This window comes from Arvicola amphibius, chromosome 4, assembly GCF_903992535.2.
Source record: "Arvicola amphibius chromosome 4, mArvAmp1.2, whole genome shotgun sequence".
Lineage (NCBI taxonomy): Eukaryota > Metazoa > Chordata > Mammalia > Rodentia > Cricetidae > Arvicola > Arvicola amphibius.
The window spans coordinates 73591637-73619107 of record NC_052050.1 but is presented as its reverse complement, the minus strand read 5'-3'; the positions used below and the strand labels follow the sequence as shown (position 1 = coordinate 73619107).

Genomic DNA, 27471 nt, shown 5'->3' with positions numbered 1-27471 from the left:
CTGTGTAACCACCCTGCTGAGCTTCCTCTCCTGGAGCTCTTCTTTCCCGTTCTAACAAACTCTGACAGTGCAGGTAGCATATCTTCAGTGACTGATTGCACCCTACTTTTCATTTTCCATTATGAAGGTGGGGGGCCAAGAGCTTCATGGTGAGTACCCAGAAAGGGAGTGGAGTCAAATGCCAGTTTACCTCTACTTTGGCCAACACGAGGAACACTGTGGCTTCTGTAGCTGACACGCACTTACACACGGGCAGGCACACACAGATGCTCACACGCACACAGGACAGAGGACAGAGAAGCACACTGGCCCCCACACCGTCCCTCCACACATGGTCACACATGCACTGGCCACCATGGGCTCAGCACATTTGCTCACACATCCAAGATTGAGGGAGGTCATTCAGGATGAGGGAACGGGAAGATTGTCAGGCAGAAAGGGAAGTGAAAGCCTGGTGTCCCACCCCGTCAGCAGTAATTGTGATATAAGGCATGGGATTTGACAGACACACAGGCTCCTGTCACAATGTCCAAGGAACTTCTCCTCCTCTCGCTGGTGATAGAGCTCTGGGGTCTTTATCTGAGTAAGTATTCTGGAGGCTTCCATTGGGGGCCCAGTGAGGGGAGACTGCAGGATAAGGCGGGTCCAGTTATGCCTGCCTTCTTCTAGACTTGCCCTTTTAGAGGATGTCGTCCTTGCCTTGGTACACAGGGATTTTTTTCCCTAGGGACTAATTTGGGCTCCCAGGGGTGTGTTAATCTGTGCTCAGGTTAGAAATAACAGTTTAAGCCATGGCATAGAAGAAACAAAATGTCTGATGAGCGGGTGCAAGAAGTTTCATCTGCAGGTGTTACAAAGCAAGAGACAGGGACTTTGTTCTGCTAAGAGCTATTTTTTTAATGCTTATTGTTCCCTTTGTTTTCTGGAGATTTTATTTGGTTTCTGCTTTGTTTTGTTTTGCTAGCAATGGAGTTTCAAAATGAGTTCTCTCTCCCTTTTTGTTTTTTTCTCACCCCACCCCCCTTTGATATTTTGAGGCAGGGTCTCTATATTATGTAACTCTACCTCTTCTGGAACTCACTATATAAATCAGGCTGGCCTTGAACTCACAGAGATCCACCTGTTCCTACCCCCCAAGTGTTGTGATTAAAGGAATGCCCCACTATGCCTGGCCCTTGTTTTGGTCTCTTTGAGACAGGATCTCACTGTGTAGCCAGTCTCCGGAGTATTTACAGGTGTGTGTGGCTGTGTCCAGCTGGGGAGGTTTCTTTTCAGTCCGACACTGTTCATAGGCTTTGACTGACACAGACGAACCGCCATTTTGGATGGACATCCTGAGGTGCCCAGTGACCACTCTGCTTAGGGCTATAGCCCTCCCAGTCACAAATGCTGACATTGCGAGTATGTCTTGCTTCATTCTGCTTTCCCCTCTTTCATTCTTGATTAGAGGAGGTCAAGCCAGGTCATTGGTAAACTTGAACCTTTCCTGTTCGCCTGTGGCTTCCAAGCTGCTTTAGGGGTTTCCGCTGAGTTCTTATCTTTGAGGTTCTGGTGTTCGAGACCTGATTGCCACACAAGTGTTCTCTGCTGCCTCTAGGCCCAGATACTCTGTACTGTGCAGAAAGTGGGGTGAGGACGGCTTCGTCGCCCATAACTTGGCACTCGGTGCCACGAGTGCATAGCCATTGCAAAAGAGATTCATGGAATGAAGGCAGTCTCGGTCACATCTCTTTGAATTTCACCCGAGAACTTATTTATTACCTACCTACTTATTGACTTATATTTATTTGAGACAGTGTGTAACAGTGTAACCCAGATTGGGCTTCAACTTGGGACTCTCCTGCCTTACCCCCTGGAATGCTGGGATAGCAGATAACTGGTCCCAGCAGGGTTTTTTTTTTTTTTTCTGTAGCTTTGGAGCCTGTCCTGGAACTAGCTCTTGTAGACCAGGCTGGCCTCGAACTCACAGAGATCGCCTGCCTCTGCCTCCCGAGTGCTGGGATTAAAGGCGTGCGCCACCACCGCCAGGCCTCCAAGCAGTTTTTGTTACATACTAAAATTACAGGAAATAAGTGGCTGGAGTTTATGTCCTTGTGTCCCATCTGTGACATAACAAGCTCCCTCAAGCTTGCAGGCCCCCTGCCTCTTCCTCCTGAATACAGGAATTACAGGTGATTATAGGAATTACACTATACCTGGTTTATCTATTTTTAATGTGTCTCTACTTCAATGGTCAACAGAGAAGACAGTGACCATTTAGAGTGTCCAAGGATCAAACGTAGATGTGTCAGAAGAGGTGGTCCACGACACCTTCACTCTGGTAAAACCGAGGTTTGGTTTGGGGAAAGGCTTAAAGGTCACCAGCTGGAGAAGGAACGGGCCAACGGTGGCCGAGAGGTCACATTCACATGCGCATGTGATCCAGAAGAATTACACAGGAGAAAGTGATACGGGTGCTGTGCCCTCTCTTCTCCCTGGTGCTTCCATAGCTGAAGGAAAAGTTTTTTCACTCTGTTTCTGCGTCTAATGTGTGTGTGGCTCCTCATTCTGTAACGTTTACGAATCCCATGAGGTTAATTTCACAATGTTTCTTGAAATACGGACCTTGGAACTTCTTTTGTGGCAAGTACTGTCCTCTCTGTACCTTGCGATAACGAACCTCAAAACACACACAGTTCGAAAGTGACGTTCACAGTGTCACTCCAGTGGGGGGTTTTCTGCCACACCAAGTTTCTTGCTTCCTTTTTTAGAGTATTTTTTTTTAATTAGGTGAGTAATATGGAAACTTTTGGGTGAAAAGAGAAAAATGGTAAAATGTTTAAATCCCGTTTAACTTTTTGTGCCAAGTTCCAGTCAGTCCTTCCCTTTCCTCTGGCCACCGTAGGCACCAGGCACAGATGCAGTGTGCTTATATGCAAACAGACAAAATACTCTTATACATTAAGTAAATGCACATACAGCTTGTTTTTTGTTTTTAAAAAAGAAAAGAGGAAATAAGCGAGTCAGAAACTGTGACTGCATGCATAAGACCCCCATAAGATCAAGCCAACAAAATCCTAGCATGACTATTAAGCCGGCCATCAAGCCCCACCCCTAGTAAAGGAGTTGTTGGCAATTGCTGACGCTAGCCGAGGGGCAGCCGTGCTTTTCGGGGCTATGGCCCGTGCTTTTCAGGGCTATGGCCCATGCTTTTCAGGGCTATGGCCCATGCGAGGCTACCCATGTTCTACCAGATGACCCTACATGCACGTACATCCTGGCAGCACTAAGTGGACTCACGTAGGTTTTTAAACAAGAGCTTAGAAGGGTGTTGGGGGGAAACTGGAAGAGAAAAAAATAGACAATAGATTTCATCAAAAACGCATTATATGCAAGAGTAAAATTATTAAACAATTTTAAAAAGGAATAAATGGGTTAGGGCCAGCAAGATGGCTCAGTGGCGAAAGGTATATGCCCTAGAGCAGTGGTCTTCAACCTTCCGAAAGCTGTGACCCTTTAATACAGTTTCTCATGTCTTGGTGATCCCCGACCACAAAATTATTTTGTTGCTACTTCATAATTGTAATTTTGCTGTTGTTATGAATCATAATGTAAATATATGATATGCAGGATATCTGATATGGGACCCCCCAAAGAGGTTGTGACCCACAGGTTGAGAAACACTGCCCTAAAGCCTAAAGACCTCTGCTCAATCCCCAGAAGTGGTGTGAACGTGGAAGGAAAGAACCAATTCACAAACACCCTCTGACCACCAAACAACTCTCCCCACACACACTAATATGATTTAAAGACAGTAAAGAAGTGCATATCCATGAAGTGTCCCCAACTTCATATAATCTAGCCACAGCCAGATGCTACACAGTGAGCAAGTCCCACCTCCATTTCTGAACACGGAGAGGGATAGCAGAGTCTACCTCAGTAGCTTTCTTTCCTGTCAGAATTCTGTCTGGGCTGGGTAACTCATTTGAATCATTCAATCAGCAGCACACAGTTATCTACTTAGTGAGATGCCAGGGGCAGGCACAGTTTTGGGGTGACTTTAGGTGAAGTATGTGACCATGATTATAGGGCCTGGCCTCTTCATTTGAGAGTTGACTTACTCACTGGTACTTGAGAGCAGAGCGTTTAAACCCAGGAAAAGGGTCTTGCTGTGGAGCTGTGTTTAGAGAGTATGGACCACCTGTTACTAATTTTGGGATGGAAGCTTGTGGATTTAGGTGCCCGGGAGAACAGGCAAGTGTGTTGACATTGTGCTAAAGGAACTCGGGACTCGCCCTTGTCTTCTGGGAAGCCTCTGTACACAAATGATAAAGTGTATTCGACAGATTTTCATCTGCGTAACAGCTTTCTCACTTTCTCCATAGCACCTGCTGCCTCACAGGATACAATAATAGGGATTTTGGGCCAGTCGGTGACTTTGCCTTGTCACCACACATCTTGGTCCCGGCATCGCAACAGCATGTGCTGGGGCAAAGGCGCATGTCCCAACTCCAAGTGCAATGAAGAGCTTCTCCACACAGATGGAAAAAGAATGATCTCCAGGAAGTCGACTAAATACACACTTCAGGGGATTGTCTGGCGGGGCGATGTGTCCTTGACCATCACAAACACCAATCAAGGTGACAGTGGCGTGTACTGCTGCCGTATAGAGGTGCCTGGCTGGTTCAATGACGTCAAGAAGACTGTACGCCTGGAGCTGAGGAGAGGTGAGGAAAGAATGGGGGTCAACCCTGAGGAAGAGTTCTGTGGTTTGTGGTAACAGATTTATTCAGTGGGTGCTGGTGGAAAGTAGTTCTGACTTGAGCAGTGGAAGGGAAGGCTGGGTTTCAAATGGTGAGCCACAGAATGTGGGCCAGGAAACCCACATACTAGTCCCAGCCAGAACAGCCCCAGAAACGAATGAGGGGATCCAGCTGATAAACGGAAGAGTCGGACTGAAGAAGGAAGATGCTATCTATCTGGGGGCCTTTTGTCACCTTACAGGAATTTGGCCCAGTGTTTTTGGGCATCTCAATCATATTTTCTCATATTCACTGATTTCCAAGTAATAAGAAAAAAATTACACTGTGAACTGAGTAATATCCATGGATCAGTTTTAGCCTACAAGCAAATGATTTGTGATCCCTGGCAGAGGGAGAAGGGCATGGCATTGGGCACCATCCCTGGCTGAGATCTCATGCCCTCTTTGTGTCCATTGCTATCAGACACTTTGGGTAGAGTCTGGGATGAGAAAATACTGTTAAAGATTGGGACTGTGCAGAATGGGCAACAAGGAACTTACGGCTGAAGTATGCGGCCAATAGACACCTTTAGGTCATGGGTGGCTGTGTTCTTAGTCTGCTCAGATGGCTCTCATGTGTTCTAAATTTGGAGCTAGATGATTTTAATCAGTGATCTCCTAGGCAGAATTGCATATGTTAATCTCATAGCAACTTTGTGATTTCAAAGAAGAGAGAAGGTGACTGATGCTGATTTAGCCCACAGAAGTCATCTCTCTATTTACACGGCATCTTAACTAGTTGCTAGTTTATAAAATATTGCCGACCTCAGTACTCTGCAGGGTCAACTCCAGGTTGAGTGGAACAAATGATAACTTTTTGCTTCATTAAAGCCTATAGGAATTTGGCATATCCTGGAGAGGGTGAGAGCCATACAGTGTACTTACTGCAAATAATGAACCCAAAATCTATGTTAATGAAGCAAGAGAGGTTGGCACAAACTAAACTAATCTTTACCATATAGCAAAGTCTACATTCTCACCCAAAGCTGGATACCAAGGGCTCACTTTGTTTATTGTTGAGATAGCATCTCACTATGACCTTGAACTGGAGGGTCCCCTTCCTTAGGCTTCCGAGGGTTAGCACTGTGGGTATGCTCTGTGACTCCTGGCTGTGGCCTCACTTTTTTGCATTGATTCATTTGTACAATACCAGACACTATGATAGGTATCCAATTCATGGCGGAGAACAGAATACAGGCCTGGTTTCCTTGTGCTGATTGTTTGGTGGGAGAAGCAGACTTTAAGCAATGATAAATAAATGTGTGGTTATAAAAATACAATAGATGTCATTGTGATCAAGTACTAGGGCAAATGGCAGGGATATTACTGCATAGAAGAGAGCTTGTAGCAGAGGTACTTGTTGCTTTCTGTTAGCAACATTTGATTGGAATGACAGAAGCACAGGTGGCAACAGACAGGCCTAAGTATTTTTTGTTTTGTTTTGATGTTTTTTAAATCTGATAGACAAGGAGAACCACTGATGGGTTTTAAACAGGGCATAGGCATGCGGAGATTTTATGATTTCTGTATTCAGAGTGTGACAGATAGACCAGAAAGGACAGAAATGTAGGCAAGAACCTCAGCTACAGCAGGTGGGTCAGGCCATTGGACCAAGAGAGGCCAGCAGAATTGGAAAGATCTCGCGGTGTGTTTATGGTGTTTCCTAGGCCCCATTTCTACTTGGTGCCAGACGCATCTTCTCTTGCTTACAGCTCCAACAACCCCAAGACCAACAACAACCTCTAGCCCAACCACCACCCCTTATGTGACCACCATCACCACAGAAAAGCTTCCGACAACAGTCCCGACCACACCCGAGCCCACAACTGCAACCCCACCCCAGACACTGGCCACCACTGTCCTCACAACGGCAGTTGCCACGTGCCCCTCAACAATACTCAGCTCCTCTTCGCCAGAAACCACAAGGTTTGCAACCCCTGAGATCTTCACTGAGGGGTCTGCCTTCACTACAGGTGAGAATTGTCCATTCTTTCTCCTCTGCTGGTCAGACATATTGTTGTTTCCTTGAAACGGATTCTTCTCCAGTGGGCAACCTGGTGACCGGCACGTGCGCTCATGTGTGTGTGTTTCTTTTCCTTTATATTTGTGCAAAGTCAGCATTTTGGGTTCTCCACTTGACCTCTGAGGAGTCTTGCAGAATCTGCATGTTGAAGGTTATCCTGGGTCAAACTCTAGTCAGCATTGGTCCTATCCTCACAGGGACAAAAATCTCTGTCTGAGTGTTTGGGATGTAAAATGGATTATTCGTGGCCTTAAAATTTGTAAGAGGAGGGGGCTCATGATGCCCGCCCCTTCCCAGCTCCTGGTTGCTGGGGAGACAACTTTCTTCAGTAGTGTAGCCACCGGTACACTGCCCATGCTCCTGTAAGCAACTCTGCAGTGGATCACACACACACACACACACACACACACACATACACACACACACACACACACACATATGCACGCACACACATGCACACAGAGAGAGAGAGAGAGAGAGAGAGAGAGAGAGAGAGAGAGAGAAGAGAGAGAGAAAGAGAGAGAGGAGGGGGATCAAGATTGGGAAGGAGACAGGACAATAATGGGGTGAGTATGGTGAAAATATATGTACATAGCAAAATGGAATAAATCCATTATGTGTAATTAAAATATGCCAAAAAAACCTTATTTAAAAAAGAATGTAAGATATATCCCTTAACAGAAATCAGCTATATACTTGTTTCTTAGTTTCTTTCTATTTTGTTTTGAATTTTTCCTGACCCTGAGTCTTGTAACTCTGGGTGACCTACTCTAAGGTTCGGGAGCTTGTTAAGGCTCTCACCATGCTTCTGATGATGAAGTAAAAAATATCAGAAGCCATTGTGAGGCAGCTTGATGGCTTTTCCAGGCAATCCAGCTGTCTGTCCCTCAAAGGCCTGGATAAATCAAGCAGCTTTCCAATATTGAGTTGGTTAATTATATGATATTCCGAGTAGTCACTAAAATCTTTGAATTCTTAATCAAACTTTGTGTATATTTTTTGTTCCTCTCCCTAGACTCATGGTCTCTCACTGAACCTGGGCTCACAGTTTCAGCAGGAATACCTAGGAAGTATGCTCTGGTCAGGGATCTGGCTGTGTCTGACTCCCCTGCTGTTCCAGGCACATATTGCTATGGCCAGGTTTTTACAGGAATGCTAGGAATCCGAACTCAAGACCTTGTGCTTGAACAGCAAGCGCTTTATATTGCCTGAGCCATCTCCCCAACTTTAAAATAATATTTCAAGACAAAAATTATAATCTTTTTTTTAATTCTAAAAATTTCATTCAATTATTGAGAAAAACTGGAAATGTATCAATAATAACAAAGATGATAATAAAAATTGTCCTGAATCCCATCACCCACTACAATGTTGATAATGTTATCATGTTTTTTTAGCAGTTAAAAAAAATCTTTTGTCCCCCTCCCCCCCCCCCCCAGAACCAGAAACTGTTTCTTCATCCAACCACTCTCAAAGAAGCATGGAGACCAGGGCTGTAGACCCAGCCTTACTCATACCCACAGGTATGCAGGCAGAACCTATTGCTTGGAGAGTCCCCTTCCACCTCGGGTTGGGGACATGCAAACAGAACAAAAGTGACCCAGAGATGACCCCAGTCTTTTGTGCCAGGATATCCTCCCAGGGCATGTTGACATCAGGGCAGTGTGTGTGGTTGGTTTCTTCCTGTAGCTTGGAGGGAGGAGGATAGCAGAACAGGGAGGAGGGATAGCACCCTCTTTGATTAACGGAGTTTGGGGGCTCACATATGACAGCTCTGTCATATTTACTATTACATGTCTGGCTGGGAGCTAGGAGAACTTTGTTCTTTCTTTTCCCAAGGGTTCAAAGATTGGATTCTCCCATCAACTTCACAGAAAACGGGTGAGTTCTAGACTTCTCAGCATTGAGGTCAGGGAGGTGTCTCGGCTCTTTGAGTGGCTTGGGTCTGGCCCTGGGAAGTCTCTGGTGTCTGTCTGGGGCTCTTGGAATCAGCTCTTTTGGTTCCACTGTGGTTATCTCCCACATCCTGCAGTTAGACTGGAGGAAAATGAAACATTCTTACCTTCTGCTTTCTCAGGCCCCTGTCTTGGGGCCTTTCTGTTTTCCCTGCAACTTCTGACTTGGAGCCAGGATAGCAGTAAACAAACCACATTTCCAGTTGTCCACCCGTTATTTATTTATTTTAAACCACACAGACACTATGCCAGTGTGCTTTTGTGAGGGGGTCATAAAACAATGGTAAACAAAATTCTCTTATACATTTTATCCTTAATCCCAATCCCTTTTCCTGACACGGTCTGTATTACTGGTTGAAACATTCTAGATAGTTTTGTACTATTGCCTTATTTATATGTATATTTTTTCCCATTGAGAGTAACCTTATAAAATTCGTCTCCAGTACTGATGTTGTAAACTTTAGGGTCTTTGAGATATACAGGCTTGTTTGTAACTGGCACAAATTCCATTATTTGAGCTCTCTTTGTTGTTCCTTTGTTTTAAATTTTTGTTTCCCACAAAGCCCTGCTATGTGACCATCCAATAAACAAAGAACTAACCGAGGACAAAAACTGTACATTCCTATACTCTATACATTTATTTTAAACTTTTGCTTATTTGCTATTATTATGTGTGAATAGTGACGTTTGTGCTACGCCATGCATATGACATCCAGAGGACAAGAATGTGGGGGCATTTCTCTTCTTCCACATTTTATTCATGTCCTGGAGGTTACATGTATGTATTTGTGTTTGTGTGAGTGAATGCTACACGTGGATGGGTGCTCATGGAGGAACTGGGTGACTTGAAGCTGCGATTTCAGGCCGTTGTAAGCCACCAATGTGGTTGCTGGGAACCGAATTCGAGAGCTCTGGAAAACCAGCAAATGCTCTCAGCTGCTGAGCCATCTCTCCAGTCCTACAAGATACATTTGTTTGTTTTGTTTTTTGAGACAAGATTTCTCTGTGTAGCCCTGGCTGTCCTAAAACTCTCTCCCTAGACCAGATCGGAGTTCAACTCACAGAGATCCACCTGCTTCTGCCTTCCAAGTGCTGGGATCAAAGGTGTTGACCACCTCGCCCAAATCTACTAGGTACTTTTTTAAAAAGGCTCCTTATAACCATTTTCTGTTGGCCTGGGCGAGTCATTCCTGCTCTTTGCCGGTCTCTATTCGTTTCTGTCGCGCACACCCTCTCCTTCGCAATGCCACACCAGTTCTGTAACCTGTAAAGCAGCATGCAGCCTTTCAGCTTCTTCCTGCCCCCACTTTGTCAACACAGCAGCCGTTGCTCTGTGTGCTTCCTCATCTAGTCTTTCTCCTTGTGTGTGACTTTAAAAAAAAAAAATCCATTCATGCCACATGAAGTCTTTGCATTTGGTTTTCTTTGCTTCATTTGCTCATCAGAGCACTTCCTTTCCCATTCTGTGGCGAGATCCACTTTGTCATGTTAAGCTGTGTGTGCTATTTCATTGCCTGTTGATTGGCATTTCAGTGGCCCTGGTGTTTCAGTATTAGAGACAGCAGAACCATGCACTTTCATCAGCCTGGGGACTTCCTTAAGTTGTTGGGTTTTTTTTTTTTTTTTTTTTTTTTTTTTTTTTTTTTTCGGAGAGCTGGTCATGAAGTGGAGATGTTATGCTGAAAAATGTGCACTATTAAATTTAATAGCTATTATTGTCTTTGGAAGAGGCTGAGGCAATGTGTTTCTCCTCCCTCAGATTGTCTGCTTCTCCTTCTCCTCACTACACTCGATACGACCATTTGTTCCCCCGAGAACATGTCACCTTGTTCCTCCCTTGTTCTCATTAACAGAGTCAGAGCGTCTTTCTTTGTGTTTATCAGCGAAAACATCTATCCTTCAGCTGTGCGGAGGAGGCGATGTGGCACCAGTCTTGGGGGCTCAGAAGACGGGACTGGCAGGGACAGACAGGTCTGAATGAAGGGGAGACAATGGGTTGTAATGTAATGGAGAGAAGCACTGAGGGGATCTGAGGTTGGGAAGCTCTGACTTGCACCAACTCATGGCAGGGAGAAGGGGTAGAAATCTGGGCGAGGAGTTGACCACTTGCGGGAGACTGACTGTCAAGATTCATCATTCTTTCTTCATGGGTTAGGGGAAAGGTGGGTGCTCTTTTCCAGTAAAGGAGAACGCAGGAAGAGAAAAACGTGATGGTGGACAGAGTGTTCATGAAACTCTTACCTTTCATCCCATCCAAATATAAAACTAGTTTATAGTGCATTACAAGAGATCAAGATGTTGTCTGATGTTTTCCCTACTGTGCTGCCCCTGATAATTGTCATTTGACTTCTCGGTGGCCAAATCCCAGTAGACAGAATTCTTGCTGCCATGCCTGTGGGCTACCCTGAGGAAGAGGACCATGTTGTAAGAGAGACTGCCTCCATGTCACATGTCATTATGGTAGAAACTGGGCTTCGGTTAGCATATACTAAGTGCTGGGTCAACACTAAGGTGTTTTCCTGGACCCCTTCATTTAGGATCTCTTCGTTAGATATTCAGAGTCCTATATTATCTTAATGTCTTGAGGTCACACAGTTCTCAGGAGCCATGTCCTCGAAGTCCACTTCTAATAGCTGCCTCTTAGCTGTTGCTTATGTTAGTGTTGAACATCGAGCGTTTATGGGCTCTCCGAAAGCTCATGTGTCAGGGAGCTGGCTCCCCACTATTGATGCTATTTCATTTATGTGTGTCCATGTCTAAGCGTGTTTGTGTTTGTGCACGCATGTCATATGTGTGGATTCCCACCAAGGCCAAAAGAGGGCATCAGATGCCCTGGAGCTGGAGCAGTTGTAAGCCACCCCACTTCTGCCTCTCAACCCTTTGTCTCTCTGCTTACTCTCTGCAAGAGGCGAATAGCTTCAACTGCCACACGAGACTCCCCCAAACTTCTGCACTGCTTCCAATGGTTAGTAATTACAACTCAAATACAACCAAATAACAACGAAAGTTCTGGAGAAGGTTGTTCATAAGTTTCCTTTCCCTCTTAGATGTAGATATCACAGGCTTCTCCAACCCTTTGTATTTCATAGCAGAGATGTGTGCCACGGTCCCTAGTTATCCCTTCTGTTTATGGATTCCTCAGTCCCTTGCCCTAGTTCCCCTCACAGCCTTCTACAGAGCCTCCAGTGTGGGGCGAGAAGAGCTCTATGGGACCCTGCTGTCACATGGTTCTATCACCATTTTGTGGCGATTTATTTTCATTTCTAATAATTTCAGACGAATTACTTTCTTTGTCCTTTTCTAAATCACGGGTTCCTCAAAATATAAAACATAGGTGATGGTGGTGCTTATACCAGGGCTCTTAAGGATGGAAATGCATGAGAAAAGGCTAGCGTGTAATTACTGACCCGTAAATGGCAGTCATCATGGAGAAAGCCTTTTGCCTTGATTCTTTACATCTCTGCTACAGCTCTCCCATTCGGGCAAGCGTGCAGGGTAGGTAATAAGAGGCCATACACATCAGCTGTTGGCTAACTCAATATTCTTGCTAAGAACATAGATAGGTTTTAGTTGTATGGTTCTTTTCAAACTGCTAATCGCACTAGGGGAACAGCAGATGAGGGACAAGGTGACAAGCTCTGGGAGGTTTCCGCAGCTTTTAAAATCTTACAGTAGTAATTCTCTGCCATCAGGGAGAGGGAGGCTTTGAAAGCTGTCACAGCCTACTTTTTAGACAGCTCTGTAGGCCTTGCAATCATTGGTTTTATGGCTGGAGGTGGGCTGTGCCGTCTTTAGTCCCCTGTTGCCTCTTGGTTGCTTTGTCCTCTTTATATTTCTCAGTCCGTGGAGGTTCCACTTCACAGCTGAGGGGTGGAGATCAATTCGTGGCCCAAAAAAGGAGCTGCAGTTCTGTCTTTTATTCAAGGACCTCTTAGATTTATGGAATTTATTTTGTAAGGCAATTCTGCATACACATATCTTCTAGTTCAGTGTTCTCTAATTTCAAAGGGTTTGGTCTTCAGTGGAAGAAGCGTCACCCAGGATGGCACATTCTCGCCTCTATGCTCTTGCTGTGTGGAGCATACTAGAACTTGCCCAAGATCAGAGAGCTGGGACTTAAAGCCACATTTCAGGGCTCTTCATTTTTAACTGTAGGTCTAAGAACATAAGATTGGGAAGAAGCATAGAAAAATACTATTTGTAGACTAGTGAAAAGTTGATCCCGCCAGGCAGTGGTGGCGCACGCCTTTAATCCCAGCACTCGGGAGGCAGAGGCAAGGCGGATCTCTGTGAGATCGAGGCCAACCTGGTCTACAAGAGATAGTTTAGGACATGCTTCAAAACTACAGAGAAATCAAAAACTTGATCCCAATGAGGGTTGGTCTTTAAAAAGAAAGCTTTTTAATGTCTGTCTATATGTTTGCACATGCGTGAGAATATGAGCATATAAGTATGTGTGTATGTTCCCGGGGGGGGGGGGCGGTGCCTGTGCATGAGAAAGCTACATGACAATCACAGATCAGATGTCATCTTCAATTCCACCAGCCTCCTCTTTTTCATACAGAGTCTTTCAGTGGCCTGGGATCACCAAGGGAACTAGACTTTTGGCCAATGAGCCTCAGGGGTCCCCCTGCCTCCTCCTCCCAGTGCTGGGTCTATAAGCACATGCCATTACACATGTCATCACACATGCCATCACACCATGCCATCATACATGCCGTCATAGATGCCATCATACATGCCATCATCATATGTGCCTTTTTATCTGTTTGCTGGGTATTGAAGGTCCTTGCACTTAGAAGACAGTGCCTTCCAGACTGATCCCTTCCCCCACCGCTTAGGACGGACCTTTGTTCCAGGTCTGGCTGCCATTTGCTCTCAATAGAGCTTTCTTGAGGGCAGGGTATTATATTCATTTCTAATGCATAAGTTTATTATTCTCTTAGCCCCTAAATGAATCTTTATACTATTATTACTGTACTATGTCAGAAATGGATGACAGTGTCCCTCCACAGTGTCAGAATTTATTGAATAACAGACTGACAAGATAAATTGGTTTTGTTGGCTGGAATTTGCCAAATGCTCCTGAGTTCCCATGATAGCTGGCTGGTTGTAAGTCCCTTTATTTTAATTTGAAGTACTAATATTAACTCTCAGAAAACACAGAACAAGCGTATGCACATGTATGTACATGTTGCAGAATTCTGACACAAGGGTTAGGATGATGGGTCAATGGGGCTATTACCATAATAACGTTGAAGGTCCTGTTTCTGAGGTCCAGGGAGGGTGTTGCACTTGTCAAGCCTGGTGTGTTCAGTGAGTTTTCAAGCCTGTTTTCTTTTTCTGGTATGATTTTAATGGGACTAATTTACTTTGCTAAGTTTCGCGTGCAGCGCCCCAACCTTTAGCTATTTATTTGTCTGGGTCTCATGAATTGCCTTGGACAGTTTGTGCTGTTTACACGCACCACACAGTACAGAGTGAGCCTGCAAGATGGAGTCAAATGCTGCTGGCAAAGTGTAGTCTCTCAGGGCATGGCACTGGATGAAAAATACTGTTTTACACAATACAAAGTAACTCAGAGCAGGGCCCAGCTTGATCTCAATGTGTACCTATCAGCAGGTGAAGTCAACGCAGTGTGGGCTCAGATAGACTGAGAACGGAGGTGGAGGTCGGTCTAGTACAGCCGGCAGCAGCGAACACTGTTCTGGTAATATGGCATTTTTCTTTGCTCATGCTTCCTGCTTTCCTAGTCTTGGCTCAAGAGGCCAAGTGTTTATGGTGAGCGTGTTTGGGGAAAATGTTTCTTCTTTCTTCTTCTCTTTACTGTAACTTTCTCAGCAAAGCCAGCCAACCTTCACCTTCCAAGTCAAGCTTCTTTAGGTCAAAGGATTCTCAAGAAAGGTACTGCTAGAGGTAGAATTTTATATCTTCATCTTATATTTCTACATTTGGTTTAGACACATGAAAATAGGTAATATTATCTTGAATTCCCACTCTGTAAACGACAAAGGGTATGTTAAAATGAGTAAGTTGGGACTGAGGTTGTAGCCCAATTGGTAGAAGGTTTGACTAGCATGCACAAAACCCTGGGCTCAGCCTCCATCTCCACATAAACAAGACATTGGGATTCATTCTTCAAATCTCAACACTCAGGGAGTTGGGGCAGGAGGAAGTTCAGGTAGTCCTCAGTTACATAGTGAGTTCAAGGCCAGCTTGAGAGATATGAGACCCTGTCTTAAAGCAAAGCAACTAGTGATCATGGTCACTTTAGTCAAAGGTGTCGCATGCTTTGAGGGTGCAGACAGGCTTACGTATCAATAACCACCATCCATTGTGTTTTGGTTTTGTTGCTGTTGTTTTTGTTTTTCTAGAAAGAGTAAGTAAAGGTACAGTGCAGCTTAAGAGCATTTGCTGCTCTTCCAGAGGACCCAGCTCCTACACTGAGCAGTTCACAACTGCCAGATGACCTTTCAGGGATGACTTGGCCTGGGCTGAAATCGGGGTGGGGGTCTGTATCAGGGACCACATATGAACTTAGTTAAGCTTATTTCTTGTCCTGGATTAAAACCATCACTTTAGGATCCTGACGATGGACTCAAGAGGGGAGGGGTCATTGGATCTCTCTTAGTCTCCCCAAATGTGGCTGCATTTTTTGCTTCTTACTATTAATTTGGCTCTTGAAATTGGTTTCTGGGGGAGGATGCAAGAACTGAACCTGGCTTGGTGAGGCACCGGTTGTGACCCACAAGTTCAGGAACACTGACTCTGATCTTCTGCTCTCTGGAGCCCACTCAAGTTTGGCAACTTTCCCAAATGTTATTCCCTTGCATGAAAGAGGAAGAGGGAGTCTTCCTTTTGCCTTTCTTCATCCTTCTCTTCAACTCCACCCAACTCTTCATTTCACAATATCTGTAGGTGAGCCAAAAGGACCTTCATTGAGTCCCCCTCTATCTCATGTGCAATATAGTAAAATGTTTAAAAGTCCAGGTTCAAAGAATCAAAGAGGCCTATGCATCAAGCTCTGATGAATTTCTTGTCTTTCCAAACTCATTTCTTCTATATAGTGAACAGAATAATCAAATCTTCTCTGTGGTTCTAGACAATACAATGCCTTACCATGCATGAGAGCCCTGAGTCCAGCTCAATCATATAATAAGTACTTGATAAGTGTCTTTTATTAGCACCAGCTTTCACAACTACATCTCAGCCTTAGGAGAGAATACACAAGAAAGAATTGGCTCTTGCTCAGTACTTACCCTGTGAATCATCACCATAATTACTTTGATCAGAAAGGAGAGCCAATGATGAAAGGCACACATCCCTGCCCACAGCTGAGTCATTTGACACCAAAAGAAAAAGCTCGTGTACAACAAAGAAAACAAATGGGAGAAAACTTTGGCCCATGGTTATATGGTGCCGGATTGGTATCTAAGGTAAAAGGAACTCAAACAAAGCAGAGTTGCTGACCTCACCAGCAGCATGTAAGCACTCTCCTTCCCTTGCCTCCCCAACACCTCCTTTCCCTCATCTCTTGGATCCCAGCTGGAGAGAGGTAAGATTTCATTGGGTCTGGATCTGTGTTTCCCTGAATAGGAATGAACATTTCCCCATATTCGTTGAAATGTGTACATTCTCCTTTAAGGGGCGCATCCACAGATCATCTTATATTTGCTATTGAGTTGCTTGAGTTCCCTTTACCTTAGATACAAATCCGTCCTCACATAATAGTGGGAAGTTTTCTCCCATTTATTTTCTTTGTTGTATCCAAGCTTTTATTTACTTTGGTCTTAAGTTTTTCTTTTTCTGCTTTTGTGACATGTGCACTGTGGGCCAAAACATCTTTATCTTAAAGTATTTCCCCTGTATTTTCTTCTAGTAATTTCATATCTTACATTTCAATCTTTGAGTAATGTATTTTGGCATTTGTGTACCATGATAGGCAGGAAAGGTTCAAATTATGAAAATCACATATTGAGAGTCTAGTGGATATTTTCCTGGATGAGGGGCACTCTTCAACCCCCTACCAGTTCCCTCTTGCAGAATTACTTTCCTAGCAAGTTCTGGAAGTCTCCAGTTCTGCGGTACCTATACGGAGCTCAGGGCCTTCAGGCCCTGAAGGTCTGGGAACAGGTCACATGGAAACCAGCAGTATTGGTGGGTCCAGCTGTATAAACTGATGATGTGACTGACTGCTCCATGGTATGGTTAAGGGGGAAGGTTTTTATTGTAGACATGAGAGGGAGAACAACCAGAGGCGTTTGGAAGAGTCCAGAGCAGTCAGAGAAAGAAGGCTGAACATGGCCAGCAGATTGGAACTGGTCCTGAGAGAAGCAGGAGCAGAATGGGGGTGGGGGTAAGAGACTGAGGACAGACACACACACACACACACACACACACACACACACAGAGAGAGAGAGAGAGAGAGAGAGAGAGAGAGAGAGAGAGAGAGAGAGAGAGAGAGAGAGAGAGAGAGAGAGAGAGAGATTCATAGGGTTATAAGGAGAATGAGTAACTGGGGATTGGGTTGGGGAGCAGGAGCCCTGGGCAGTTGGAAGTTTAGGGTAGAGGAGGTGATAAGAAGACTTAGGATGCTAGCATGGACTTTGAAATATGTAATTCAGACCTGCAACACTGGAGGAGACCAGCATGCACCTAGGTGCTCTAACAGGCACCACAGCTAGCCATTTGTCCCTCCTGTCTTTTGGAATTTAGAGAAATGGAGTTTCCTTTGTACCTGACACCAGCTCCATCCCAGACGGTTGGTATGGCTACATTTCACAGGGAAGAAAGTAGCCACTGATCTGTATCCTGTTGCTGTTTCATGCACAACATGGTGGCCTTTGGAGTATGGCCCATGTGACCTCTCACATTTTATGAAAGTGTGTGTGTGTGTGTGTGTGTGTGTGTGTGTGTGTGTGTGTGTGTGTGTGGTGTGGGGGTTCTGTTTGGTATCATACCCCAGCGCTGGTGTTTGCAAAATGTCTTTTATGTTAGACCATTCCAATTTAAAACAGATTAGCTCTGATAAAACTGACCCAGCCTGGCTTTCTGTGTGATGGGCCTCAATTTCAAGCTGATCCATCATGGATGATTACAGTACAATAGGATTTGGCAGAACAAAGGGAGGAGTTTTGAATTCTTACCTGCAATTTCCAGGTAGGAAGGAAAGAAAACAAAGGGCGAGGGGAGGAAGACGCACAGACTTTCCTCCTTGCATTTTTATGCTCCCTGGAATGCAACAACCTTGTTTCCTCAAAGAACAAATAAGCTCTCTGATACCAATTACGAGTGATACAAAACCTTCTCCTCCGGTCTCAAGTACTAGAAAGCTTGGGAGAAAATACAATGGATTGATTTCAGTGACTTTTAGGAGGAATACTTTAATACTCAGGGCCCCTCTCCACGTGTTCTCTGTACATGTGTGTGACTACATGGGTGTAACATGGGTGCATTCATACACATGGGGATCAAAGCAGGTGATGGCTGCTCCCCACCTTACTTCCCGAGACAGGGTCCCTCGCTAAGCAGAAAGTCCACTGGGTCTGCCAGGCTGCCTGGTTGGGCAGCCAGTTCTCCGATCTGCCTGTCTCTACCACTCCTTCAATCCTGGGGATTACAGATATGCTTGGAGATTTGAACTCAGATCCTCAGGCTTACAGAGTGAGTGTCCTTACCCACTCAGCCATCTTACCAGCTCTCTGTTTTTTACGTGCTGTTTTTATTATAGAGTCTTATTTTTCTTATCATTATTGCATTTATTATTATTACTTTTATTATTGTGTTCTTGGATGCTCTTCTCTGCTCTGCTTCTGCACAGCTTTTACTTTTTAGTCTTCCTTGTTGGTCTTTTCTATTTCTTTGCCTTTTTCTCCATCTTCCACCTCCCCAGCTCACCTCCTAAGCCTGATATTTCTCAGGATTTCCCCCCTTTCTCATGGGCTATACATTCTGAAGACTTGAACTGCCTGCTGGATACTGAAGATTCCCCGAGAGTACAGTATCTCTGGCTGTACCCTTTTTACAAAATTGATTCAGATCCAAATAGATCAGTTGTATAATGGCACAGACAAGGTGTGTGTGTCCCACTGGTATCGTAAACACAGTGATTCTGACTGTGTCTCATAACCTGTCTCCCTGAGAAAGCTACCCCTGTCCTTTTCCTCTTCACCATCATCATCAGTAGGTAGGTGGTGGTCCTGTGTCTCCTGTGGAAATAGTAATTACTTAAGGCTCTTGTTTTTCTGTAGCCCACATTTAACGTCCGTATTCTATTTTTCCTATCCCCTATCAGACGTTTCTGCAGCCTGTCTCTTACTTTCTCCATCTACCGGCACAGGACTTCAGATCCAGAATCAGATGGGGCTCCTCTGGACTGTTCCCTTGTCCTGATTAAGCCCCATCCAGCACAAACATCTCTGTGACTTTAAATAGCTTGAATTAAATGGAATCTTAGCATGTTAAAATAAAGCCCTCTACAGCCTGGTCCCAGACACTGGGTAACCTCTGGCTACTTCTGTCCCCCATGCTCCAGCTTCACAGCTGCTTGCACGCCAGCAAGGGCGTCATGCTGTTTTATGTCCCTGTGTCTTGGCTGATGGTGTTCCATCTGTCTGAAATGCCCCACTGCCATTCCTTGCCCAACCAGTTCTTGCACAGCCTTGCATCCTCTTGTTGTCAAATTGACAAACATTTGTTGACTACCAAGTATGTACTAGGTCATGCTGAACAGGCAGATGGGGACTCTGTGCCTGCAGGGTGGGATTCTCATTGCTGAACGTTGATCCTTGAGCTGAGTGTCTCACCTAGTCCTACCTTCCCCAGCAGTTTGTGCACATCCCTCCTTGCTCTTGGGCTGGTAGGCTGAAACAATCTTCTGGCTTCTAGCCTCTGGCACACCATCAGCATCCCAAGGGGCATAAGGTCCATGATGCAGTCACCTCAGCATTCTAAGCAGTTGCTTAGGACTTGAGAATTCCTGGAGGATGGTTTCCCTGGACCTCAGCTACTGGTTATATTTTTTTTTGTTTGCTTGTTTCAGCTTCAATGTCTTCTTTCATAGAAGTTTTCCTGACCCATGATCAGTATCCTTATGATTCACCCTGGGATATCCTGCACTCTTTCTTCACATAGTTCTGTATGGTTGTTTTTATCAACCTTCCACATTGCTTAATGGTGTCTTAAAGTGAGGTGACATTGGGGATACCATCATGGAGTGGACTTGCAGATTCCTAAATGGTGTAGCTTACTGCATGCCTCAGTTACAAGATATGTGTGTGCATCATGTGCACATGTACATGGTATATAAATGATGTATGTATGTATATATCTTATGTATATGCATACACGCTCATGCATGTGTGTGCACGTGCACACACACATATAGTTTTTGAGAAAGAAAACAGGATATCAAATCAAGCAAGCTCATAATGGTAAGCACAGGATGTATGAGGACGCTGCTAGAGAAACAGGCTGTGTTGTATTACAGCAAATATATATTTCTAAGTAGAAAGCCTATGCTCTAACAATAAAAGGTATGGGAAAGTGAATAGCCCATGGCAGCCATCTGCGATCAAGTACACAATTGTCTTTGCTGTATGTCCATACAGTTGGTAGCACAGTAGGTTTTCAGCAGCATCAAACAGGAGAACAATGCATTTTGCAGTGACATTCTGCTGGCCAAGACATTTTAGATGATAGAATCTTTTGACACCTTTATAAATCATGGTACCCTTGTTGGGTATGGTGTTCATCATTGACCAAAATGCTGCTATGTGATTGTTCAAGTTTGATTTTTTTAATGCATTGTGTAGTTGAGTTCCAAGAGTTCTAGCGTATAACTAGCAGAGTAGATTATTGTAAGGAGACTGTTTGTTTGTTCTTTGCTGCTCAGCCCCCAAATAACCACACAGAAACTGTATTAATTAAATCACTGCTTGGCCCATTAGCTCTAGCTTCTTTTTAGCTAACTCTTACATATTAATTTAACCCATTTCTATTAATCTGTGTATTGCCTTGAGGCTGTGGCTCACTGGGTAAATTTCCAGTGTCTGTCTCTGGCAGGGCTCCATGGCTTCTCTCTGACTCTGCCTTTTTTTTTCTCCCAGCATTCAGTTTAGTTTCCCCGCCTAGTTCTGCTCTACCCTATCACAGGTCTAGAACAGCTTCTTTATTAACCAGTGGTATTCACAGCATACAGAGGGGACTCCCACATCAGTGGATGATACTAAATTCTTAATATTTGTTAACTGACACGTGGGTAGTTTCCATTGCTAGATAAGAGTTTTGAATGAATGGCTGGGGTTTCTAGAAAAATCAGAGCCAGGGCTGTCAAGATGATTTATGGGTAAAAATACTTGCCATCCAGCTTGACAACCTGAGTTGAAAACTCAGGACAAACATGGTGAGAGACATGTGTCACCCTCTATCATTCACACGTACCTGGGTACACGAGCAAGCAGGTTTGCGAGTGCGTGTGTGTGTGTGTGTGTGTGTGTGTGTGTGTGTGTATGCACCTGCACACCTCCCCTCCTCCCATGTGCACACACACTAAATAAAATGTAATATTTAAGATGTATTAGGGTTGGAGAGATAACTCAGTGGTTAAGGCCACTTGCTGCTATTGCAGAGGACTCAGGTTTAGTTCCCAGCACCCATACCGAGCAGCTAAAACCTGCCTGGAACTCAGGTTCTGAGGGTCTGATGCCTCCTTCTGGCTTCCATGAGCTCCAGACACAGATGCTGTACACATAAAACAAGTAGGCATTCACACGTACACATAAGATAAAAAATAAATCTTTTTTAAAAAGTCATAACCATTTTAGAAGGAGGAAAGAAAAGCTGAAGGCAAGTGCTGATTCTCTTTGTCACCTTTCACCCTTCTGCAGCATGCAGATGTTCTGTTCCCCTGGGGTCATGCTGGAGAATGAGTGGGTGTTTGAGGAGAGCCCTATCAAAGCAAATCTGCATAAATCCCTTATATGAACAGGAAGATGGTATTACAGAATTAAATATATCATCTGGCTTAGCAGGTGGCCTTAGATACCTATTTCAGCAGGTACTTTTAATTCTCCCACAGCAAGTCTAACTATTTTCCTCTCTTTTCCTCCCCAGCGGTAACGGGAAGTGAGCCTTTAGGGGAAAAGGTTGCATCAAATCAGGTAAAAGGATCTACAAAGTATGAGGCATTTGACTTTGATTTTAGAAGTTCCCAGTAGAGGTTTTCATGGATGGGCTTGGTGGAATAGAATATTGCTGAGTGGCAAATGCATAGTAACTATGATGAAATGGTCAAAGATTTGTAAACTGTACCCTTGGCAGAAGAACTATTGCTTGTTTGTTTGTTTGTTTTGTTTTGTTTTTGAGACAGGGATTCTCTATGTAGCCCTGGCTGTCCTGGAACACATTCTCTGTAGACCAGGCTGGCCTCGAACTCACAGAGATCCTCCTGTCTCTGCCTCCCGAGTGCTATCAATTGTTACTTCAACGTACACAGATGTTCTGAAAGCAAAAAGAAAAATATTGCTGAAAGCATGCAAAACCATTATGTGTCCCTTGTGTGGAACCCGGAGTTATTGATGGAACTGCGGTGCCAGCACCTGTTCCCACCAGTGTTCTTGTTCTTTCGAGGTTTCCTTTTATTTATGTTTATTGCAAAAATGATCACAGTAGCTTCAAGGAAGAACCCTAGGCATCACCGATACCTGTGAAGGCAGGCTTTCCTGGAGACAGTCATGTCTTTGCTTCTGTTTCTGGCTGATTCTGGGCTTCTGTGTGCTGGAGGATGAGACAGGAAGGGAGGAAAGAACCAATGCAGCTGGCCAGAGGGACGTGGGAGTGTCCTCGTAAGATGACTGAAGGCCTAGCTCAATGCATTAGTCCTTTAAATGCCTAAAAGTGAACACTGGGGTTTTTAAAAAATATATATGTATTGATTTTAAGACCAAAGATAGCAAACTCACTACATAACCACACAAGTACATTTTTTTTTGTTTTGTTTTTTGAGACAGAGTTTCTCTGTAGCTTTGGAGCCTGTCCTGGAACTCGCTCTGTAGACCAGGCTGGCCTCGAACTCTCAGTGATTCGCCTGTTTCTGCCTCCCGAGTGCTGGGATTAAAGGTGTGTGCCACCACTACCCGGCTAGCACAAGTTGCATTTTTTAAAAAATAAAAACTAACAATATCTTTCCAAAAGAAAACAAAATTAGTAAGGAAAGTGGTACTCACACTTTGGCAACTGTCACTTGTTTGACTTAATTGTGGAGTTTAGTCCCTGTGGTGCTTGACATGCAGAATCACCCGTGAGGCAGGTAGGTCTCCAGATGTACCTGTCAGAGATTATATTGATTATATCAACTGAGGGGAGGAGACTCACATATACTGTGGGTGGCATCATCCCTTATTGCAGTCTTGGGCTGTGTAAGTGGAGAAAGGGAGCTGATTGTCAGCCTGCATTCAGGTGTGGATGTGATGCGACCAGCTGCTTCGAGCTTCTGTTTGGAAACATTCTCATGGACACACCCACAAGTGTGCACCTCAAATCTCCTAGGTGCCCTTCCCTGCGATGAAGTTCCCCAGATTAACCATCACAAGGAGAAAGAGATGGGCCTCATGCCTGCTCTCATATTCTGTGTGATGAGCAAGGAATAGGGTTGTCTGGTGATAGCACGAATCTAGCCCCCTTGGGAAATGGCACTGCAGAATCACACTGGAAAGTGTCAAGCAAGTCTCCTGGAAAAACTGTGATGTGCTGGACTCGCAGGCCATACCTTCAGAACCACCCTGATAGAAAACTTGAAACTGAGCTCCATCTTCCCTTTTATTTTGTTGTCTAGAAGCTGAAGTCAGTCATGAAAAGAAGTATGCAGGTCTAGGGAGAGCTCAAAAGCTTATGGCGGTGCGCAGCAAAGAGGTTTGATAGTGGAAAACACAGCTCACAACATAGTTATTATTTTTTTTAATCTCCTAACATCTGACTGCAATAGCCCAAGATGCCTGATGTCTAAGTCGTAAACAATTTGGGGATAAAAACACTTTGGATTTTTAGTGGGAATGTTACACCTGATTTAGAATTTTGAGTTTGTTTTGACTTGGAGACATATCAGGCAGAATATCATTAGACATAGCAACATCATTGGTGACTGGAAGACTTTCTTGGGGGGACCCTCCAGAGATGATGGCATTCAGCAGTGAGGGACCAGTCACCTTGCCTGTATCTTGACAGAGCGACAGACAGACCAACATCTTGATCATTGCTTGCTGTGTGGGGTTTGTGCTGATGGTATCATTGCTTCTGGGATTTCTCCTTCAAGGTAAGGTGGGCAGGTCCAGATGTGATGGATCTGCAGGGATGGCCATTTGTGGGTGGACTGCAGAGCGGCTGTGACTCAGGAGGGTCAAGGGAGGGGAGATAGTTCTGTTTCCTCCTCTTTCCTTTTATCCTGGAAAAGGATCAGTTCTCTCACTGTCCTCACTCCGGTCATGGGGTGACAGGTAAACTCATCACAACCAAATGGCTTTGTGCATTGTTCTCCTGGTAAAGCTGGCATTTTAATAATGGAAAAAAATGAGACCAAGAGCACATTCATTGATAGGACACAGACACCTTACACAATTACCTAATTTGTTCATTGTTATTGGCTTGTATTGAAACAACTATTGTTGCCCACCCCCTCCCCCCCCCATTCAGTTTTTGAGACAGGGTTTCTCTTTGTAGCCCTGGTGGTTCTGAAACTCACTCTGTAGACCAGGCTGGCCTCCAACTCAGAGATCCTCCTGCCTTCGCCTCCTAAGTGCTGGGATCAAAGGCGTGTGCCACCACAGGCAGGCTATTCTCTTTAGAAAATCAATTATTTCTTTGTTTTTATATGTGGGGTGGTTTACCTGCTTATTTGTCTGTATACCACGTGTGCCTGGTGCCCCCAGAAACCACAAAAGGGAATAAGTTCTGTTGGAACTGGAGTTACAGACAGTTGTGAACGGCCATGTCTGTGCTGGGAGTTAAACCTGGGCCCTCTGGAAGAGTATCCTGTGCTCCTGGCCACCGACCCATCTTTCCAGCACTCTTAGTCCTTTCTTACAGTTTGAAACACCCCTGCTGTCCTGTCTTATATGTCCAAGGAGTGTCACAGGCGCGAAAGTGTGCACCTTTAAAGCCAGCTTGCTTAGGGACCACAGATGGCCTTCGTGGGCCCCCACCTACATTCTTCAGGGAACGGGATCCAAAGTTTTCATTAAATTCTGAAGCTGGACTGTGATTTACACCTTCCCCACCTCAAAAAGAAAACGGTAAATCCTTCAAACAGGAGCTGTGAAATAAGCTTTACGGTTTTCACATAAAGTCCAGGGACACGGCACCCAGTGCTGCTGTAAAACAGAGGAGAATCGGGGCTTCGCAGAAGCCAGCCACAAGATGAGATTATTCGCCATTGAATCTGCCCTTGGAGAGTAAGGCAAAAGCTATCGGGAACTTCCTGGAGGCTTGCGATTAGCACTTATGTGAAGCCATAGCTGCTGTCTTAGATGGTTCTTGGCGTATGTCATAAAAAAGTACTTTAAAACCCAAATGAGGCGCTGGGGAGGTAGGTTAATCAGTAAAGTTCTTGCCGCTTAAGTATGAAGACCTAAGTTTGATGTTTTAGAACCCATGCAGAAAGGCCAAGCAGTGTGGTGCTTGCTGATAATCCCAGTGCAGGATACATCAGCCATCCTCTAAGAAAGACCCCATGCCCAGGATAGTTGCCCAACACAAAACAAATTCCATGTCTTCCTTCCTTCCTTCCTTCCTTCCTTCCTTCCTTCCTTCCTTCCTTCCTTCTTTCCTTCTTTCCTTCCTTCCTTCCTTCGTGTGTATGTGTGTGTGTGTGTGTGTGTGTGTGTGTGTGTGTATGTGTGTGTGTGTGTGCGCGCGCACTTTCTGCTTTGTTTTATATTTCTTGTCTTATTGCTTATTGGTTTTCTTTCTTTTAGTGTGTTTGTTTTGATTTACATTTGTGTTCCAGGTTATTTTTTTTTTAATGTTTGGAGAGAGGGAGGGAAAGCGGGAGGGAAGGAGGGGGAGAGAGAGACAGATAGAGAGACAGACAAAGGGGAGAGAACATGAATATGATGTTGGGTGGGTAGGGAGGTGGGGAGGCTCTGGGAGGAGTTGGGGAAAAGAAGGAAAAATGATCAAATAAGTTTTGTGAAAAAACATTTTAAATTAAAAATGTATTGAAAATGTAACGATGTAACACCATAGCCCACAAAGTAGAAGCCCCTTTGAGATGAATGGGTTGGATTGAAGGCCAGAAGCAGCATCAACTGGGGGAAGGAGAGGCCATCCTTGCCAATGCCGATGTAGTCTATTTGGAAGGGGGTAGGCTTCTCCTAGCAGTTCATAGAGCAGCTCTGCTCACATCCTGGCCTTGTCTTTTCAGGGAGAGTCACAGAAGCCAATTGTTTGCAGAGACACAAGAGGTAATTCATCTTGCATGGCCGATTGTTGCGATGATTATACAGGCTGCTACACATGGTTAGATACCACTCAGTGGTTTAATGGCTTGTGCTTGTGTTCTGATTAAACACAGGGTTGGAGAGACATTGCATTAGAGGCAGAAAAGGCTGTGGAGGTTTAACTCGCATTAACCTCTGTCTCAGTTAACTAACATTGCATGCATGTCCAAAATAGGACTAAGAAAAGCATCAATGGAAGTGTATAGCATGCGAAAGACGGCGCGTGCCATGGTATGCTCTGCTTGAGGCTATTTCAGCACTCTGTGACTCATTTTAAAAGCACATTCATTGTTTGTATGGAGTCACTGAGAAGAGGGTTAGCAGTATGGGAACTAGATAACGTATTTGCAGCATTATTCCTGGGATTTGGCTCCTTTGTCCCATAGACCAGCAAATTTCACTATTTTAATTAATTAATTAATTAATGATTTGGTTGTTGTTGTTTTTTTTGAAATAGGGTTTCTCTGTAACTTTAGAGCATCTCCTGGAACTCACTCTATAGACCAGGCTGACCTTGAACTCAAAGAGAGTCGCCTTCCTCTGCCTCCCAAGTGCTGGGATTAAAAGCATGTGCCACCACGCCCGGCTCTTGCTTTTGTTTTTTAGGAGTATATAAAGAGTCTCTGGAATTAGATTTTGACTATCTGTTCTGTTTACAGCTTTTGGGGTGAAATAAATGAAAAGATTTGGCAACAATTAATTGCATCAGTCCCACAACATTTCTTGACAATGGTGTTTTATCAGGTGGGGGACCTGAGGCTCTGCAAGGTGGCTTTCTGAGCTCAAAGGTGGAGATCCCTTGGGATAGCAATGCATTTAGATCATGATTTTATATTTTTCAAAGCAAATTGTACTCTATGGTTAACAAGTTGGCAAAAGCCCTCTGTGCGCTATACCTGTAAAATAAGAGGCTTGGGCAGGATGGAGTCTGTCTGGTGTCCTCAGCCTGGGTTAGGGGTGCTGTAGTTTAGCAGGTCCTTTGATCTTGCCTTTTCTGGTTTTTGACCAGCCCCTTTCTCTCTTTACAGGCCAGACAACACTGAAGATTGCAAAAGTGTGCTCAACGACATGTCCCATGGGAGGGATGACGAAGATGGAATCTTTACTCTCTAACTTGTCGCCTTTTCTTAGGATTAAGCACAGGGGATGGCATTTGAATTGTCAAAATAAGTTTGGGGACATTGCAATTTTCGTTTAAAGTCTTACTGTTTTTTTCACTTA

At 44.5% G+C, this 27471-nt stretch overlaps 1 protein-coding gene across 3 annotated transcripts; it reads left to right on the top strand.

Annotated features, from left to right (window-relative positions):
• The first annotated feature begins 494 nt into the window (after positions 1–494).
• Positions 495–27471, top strand: LOC119812693 (T-cell immunoglobulin and mucin domain-containing protein 4-like). 3 transcript variants are annotated; one of them, XM_038327539.2, is made up of 9 exons: positions 495–583; positions 4365–4706; positions 6493–6753; positions 8243–8326; positions 8643–8684; positions 21872–21918; positions 23981–24068; positions 26175–26214; positions 27279–27471. In XM_038327539.2, exons 1-9 carry the CDS (start codon positions 526–528, stop codon positions 27361–27363), a joined length of 1047 nt encoding a protein of 348 aa, XP_038183467.1. In that variant the 5' UTR covers positions 495–525; the 3' UTR covers positions 27364–27471. The 3 variants fall into 3 exon arrangements, with proteins under 3 accessions (XP_038183467.1, XP_038183468.1, XP_038183469.1); XM_038327540.2 differs by lacking the exon at positions 8643–8684; XM_038327541.2 differs by lacking the exons at positions 8243–8326; positions 8643–8684.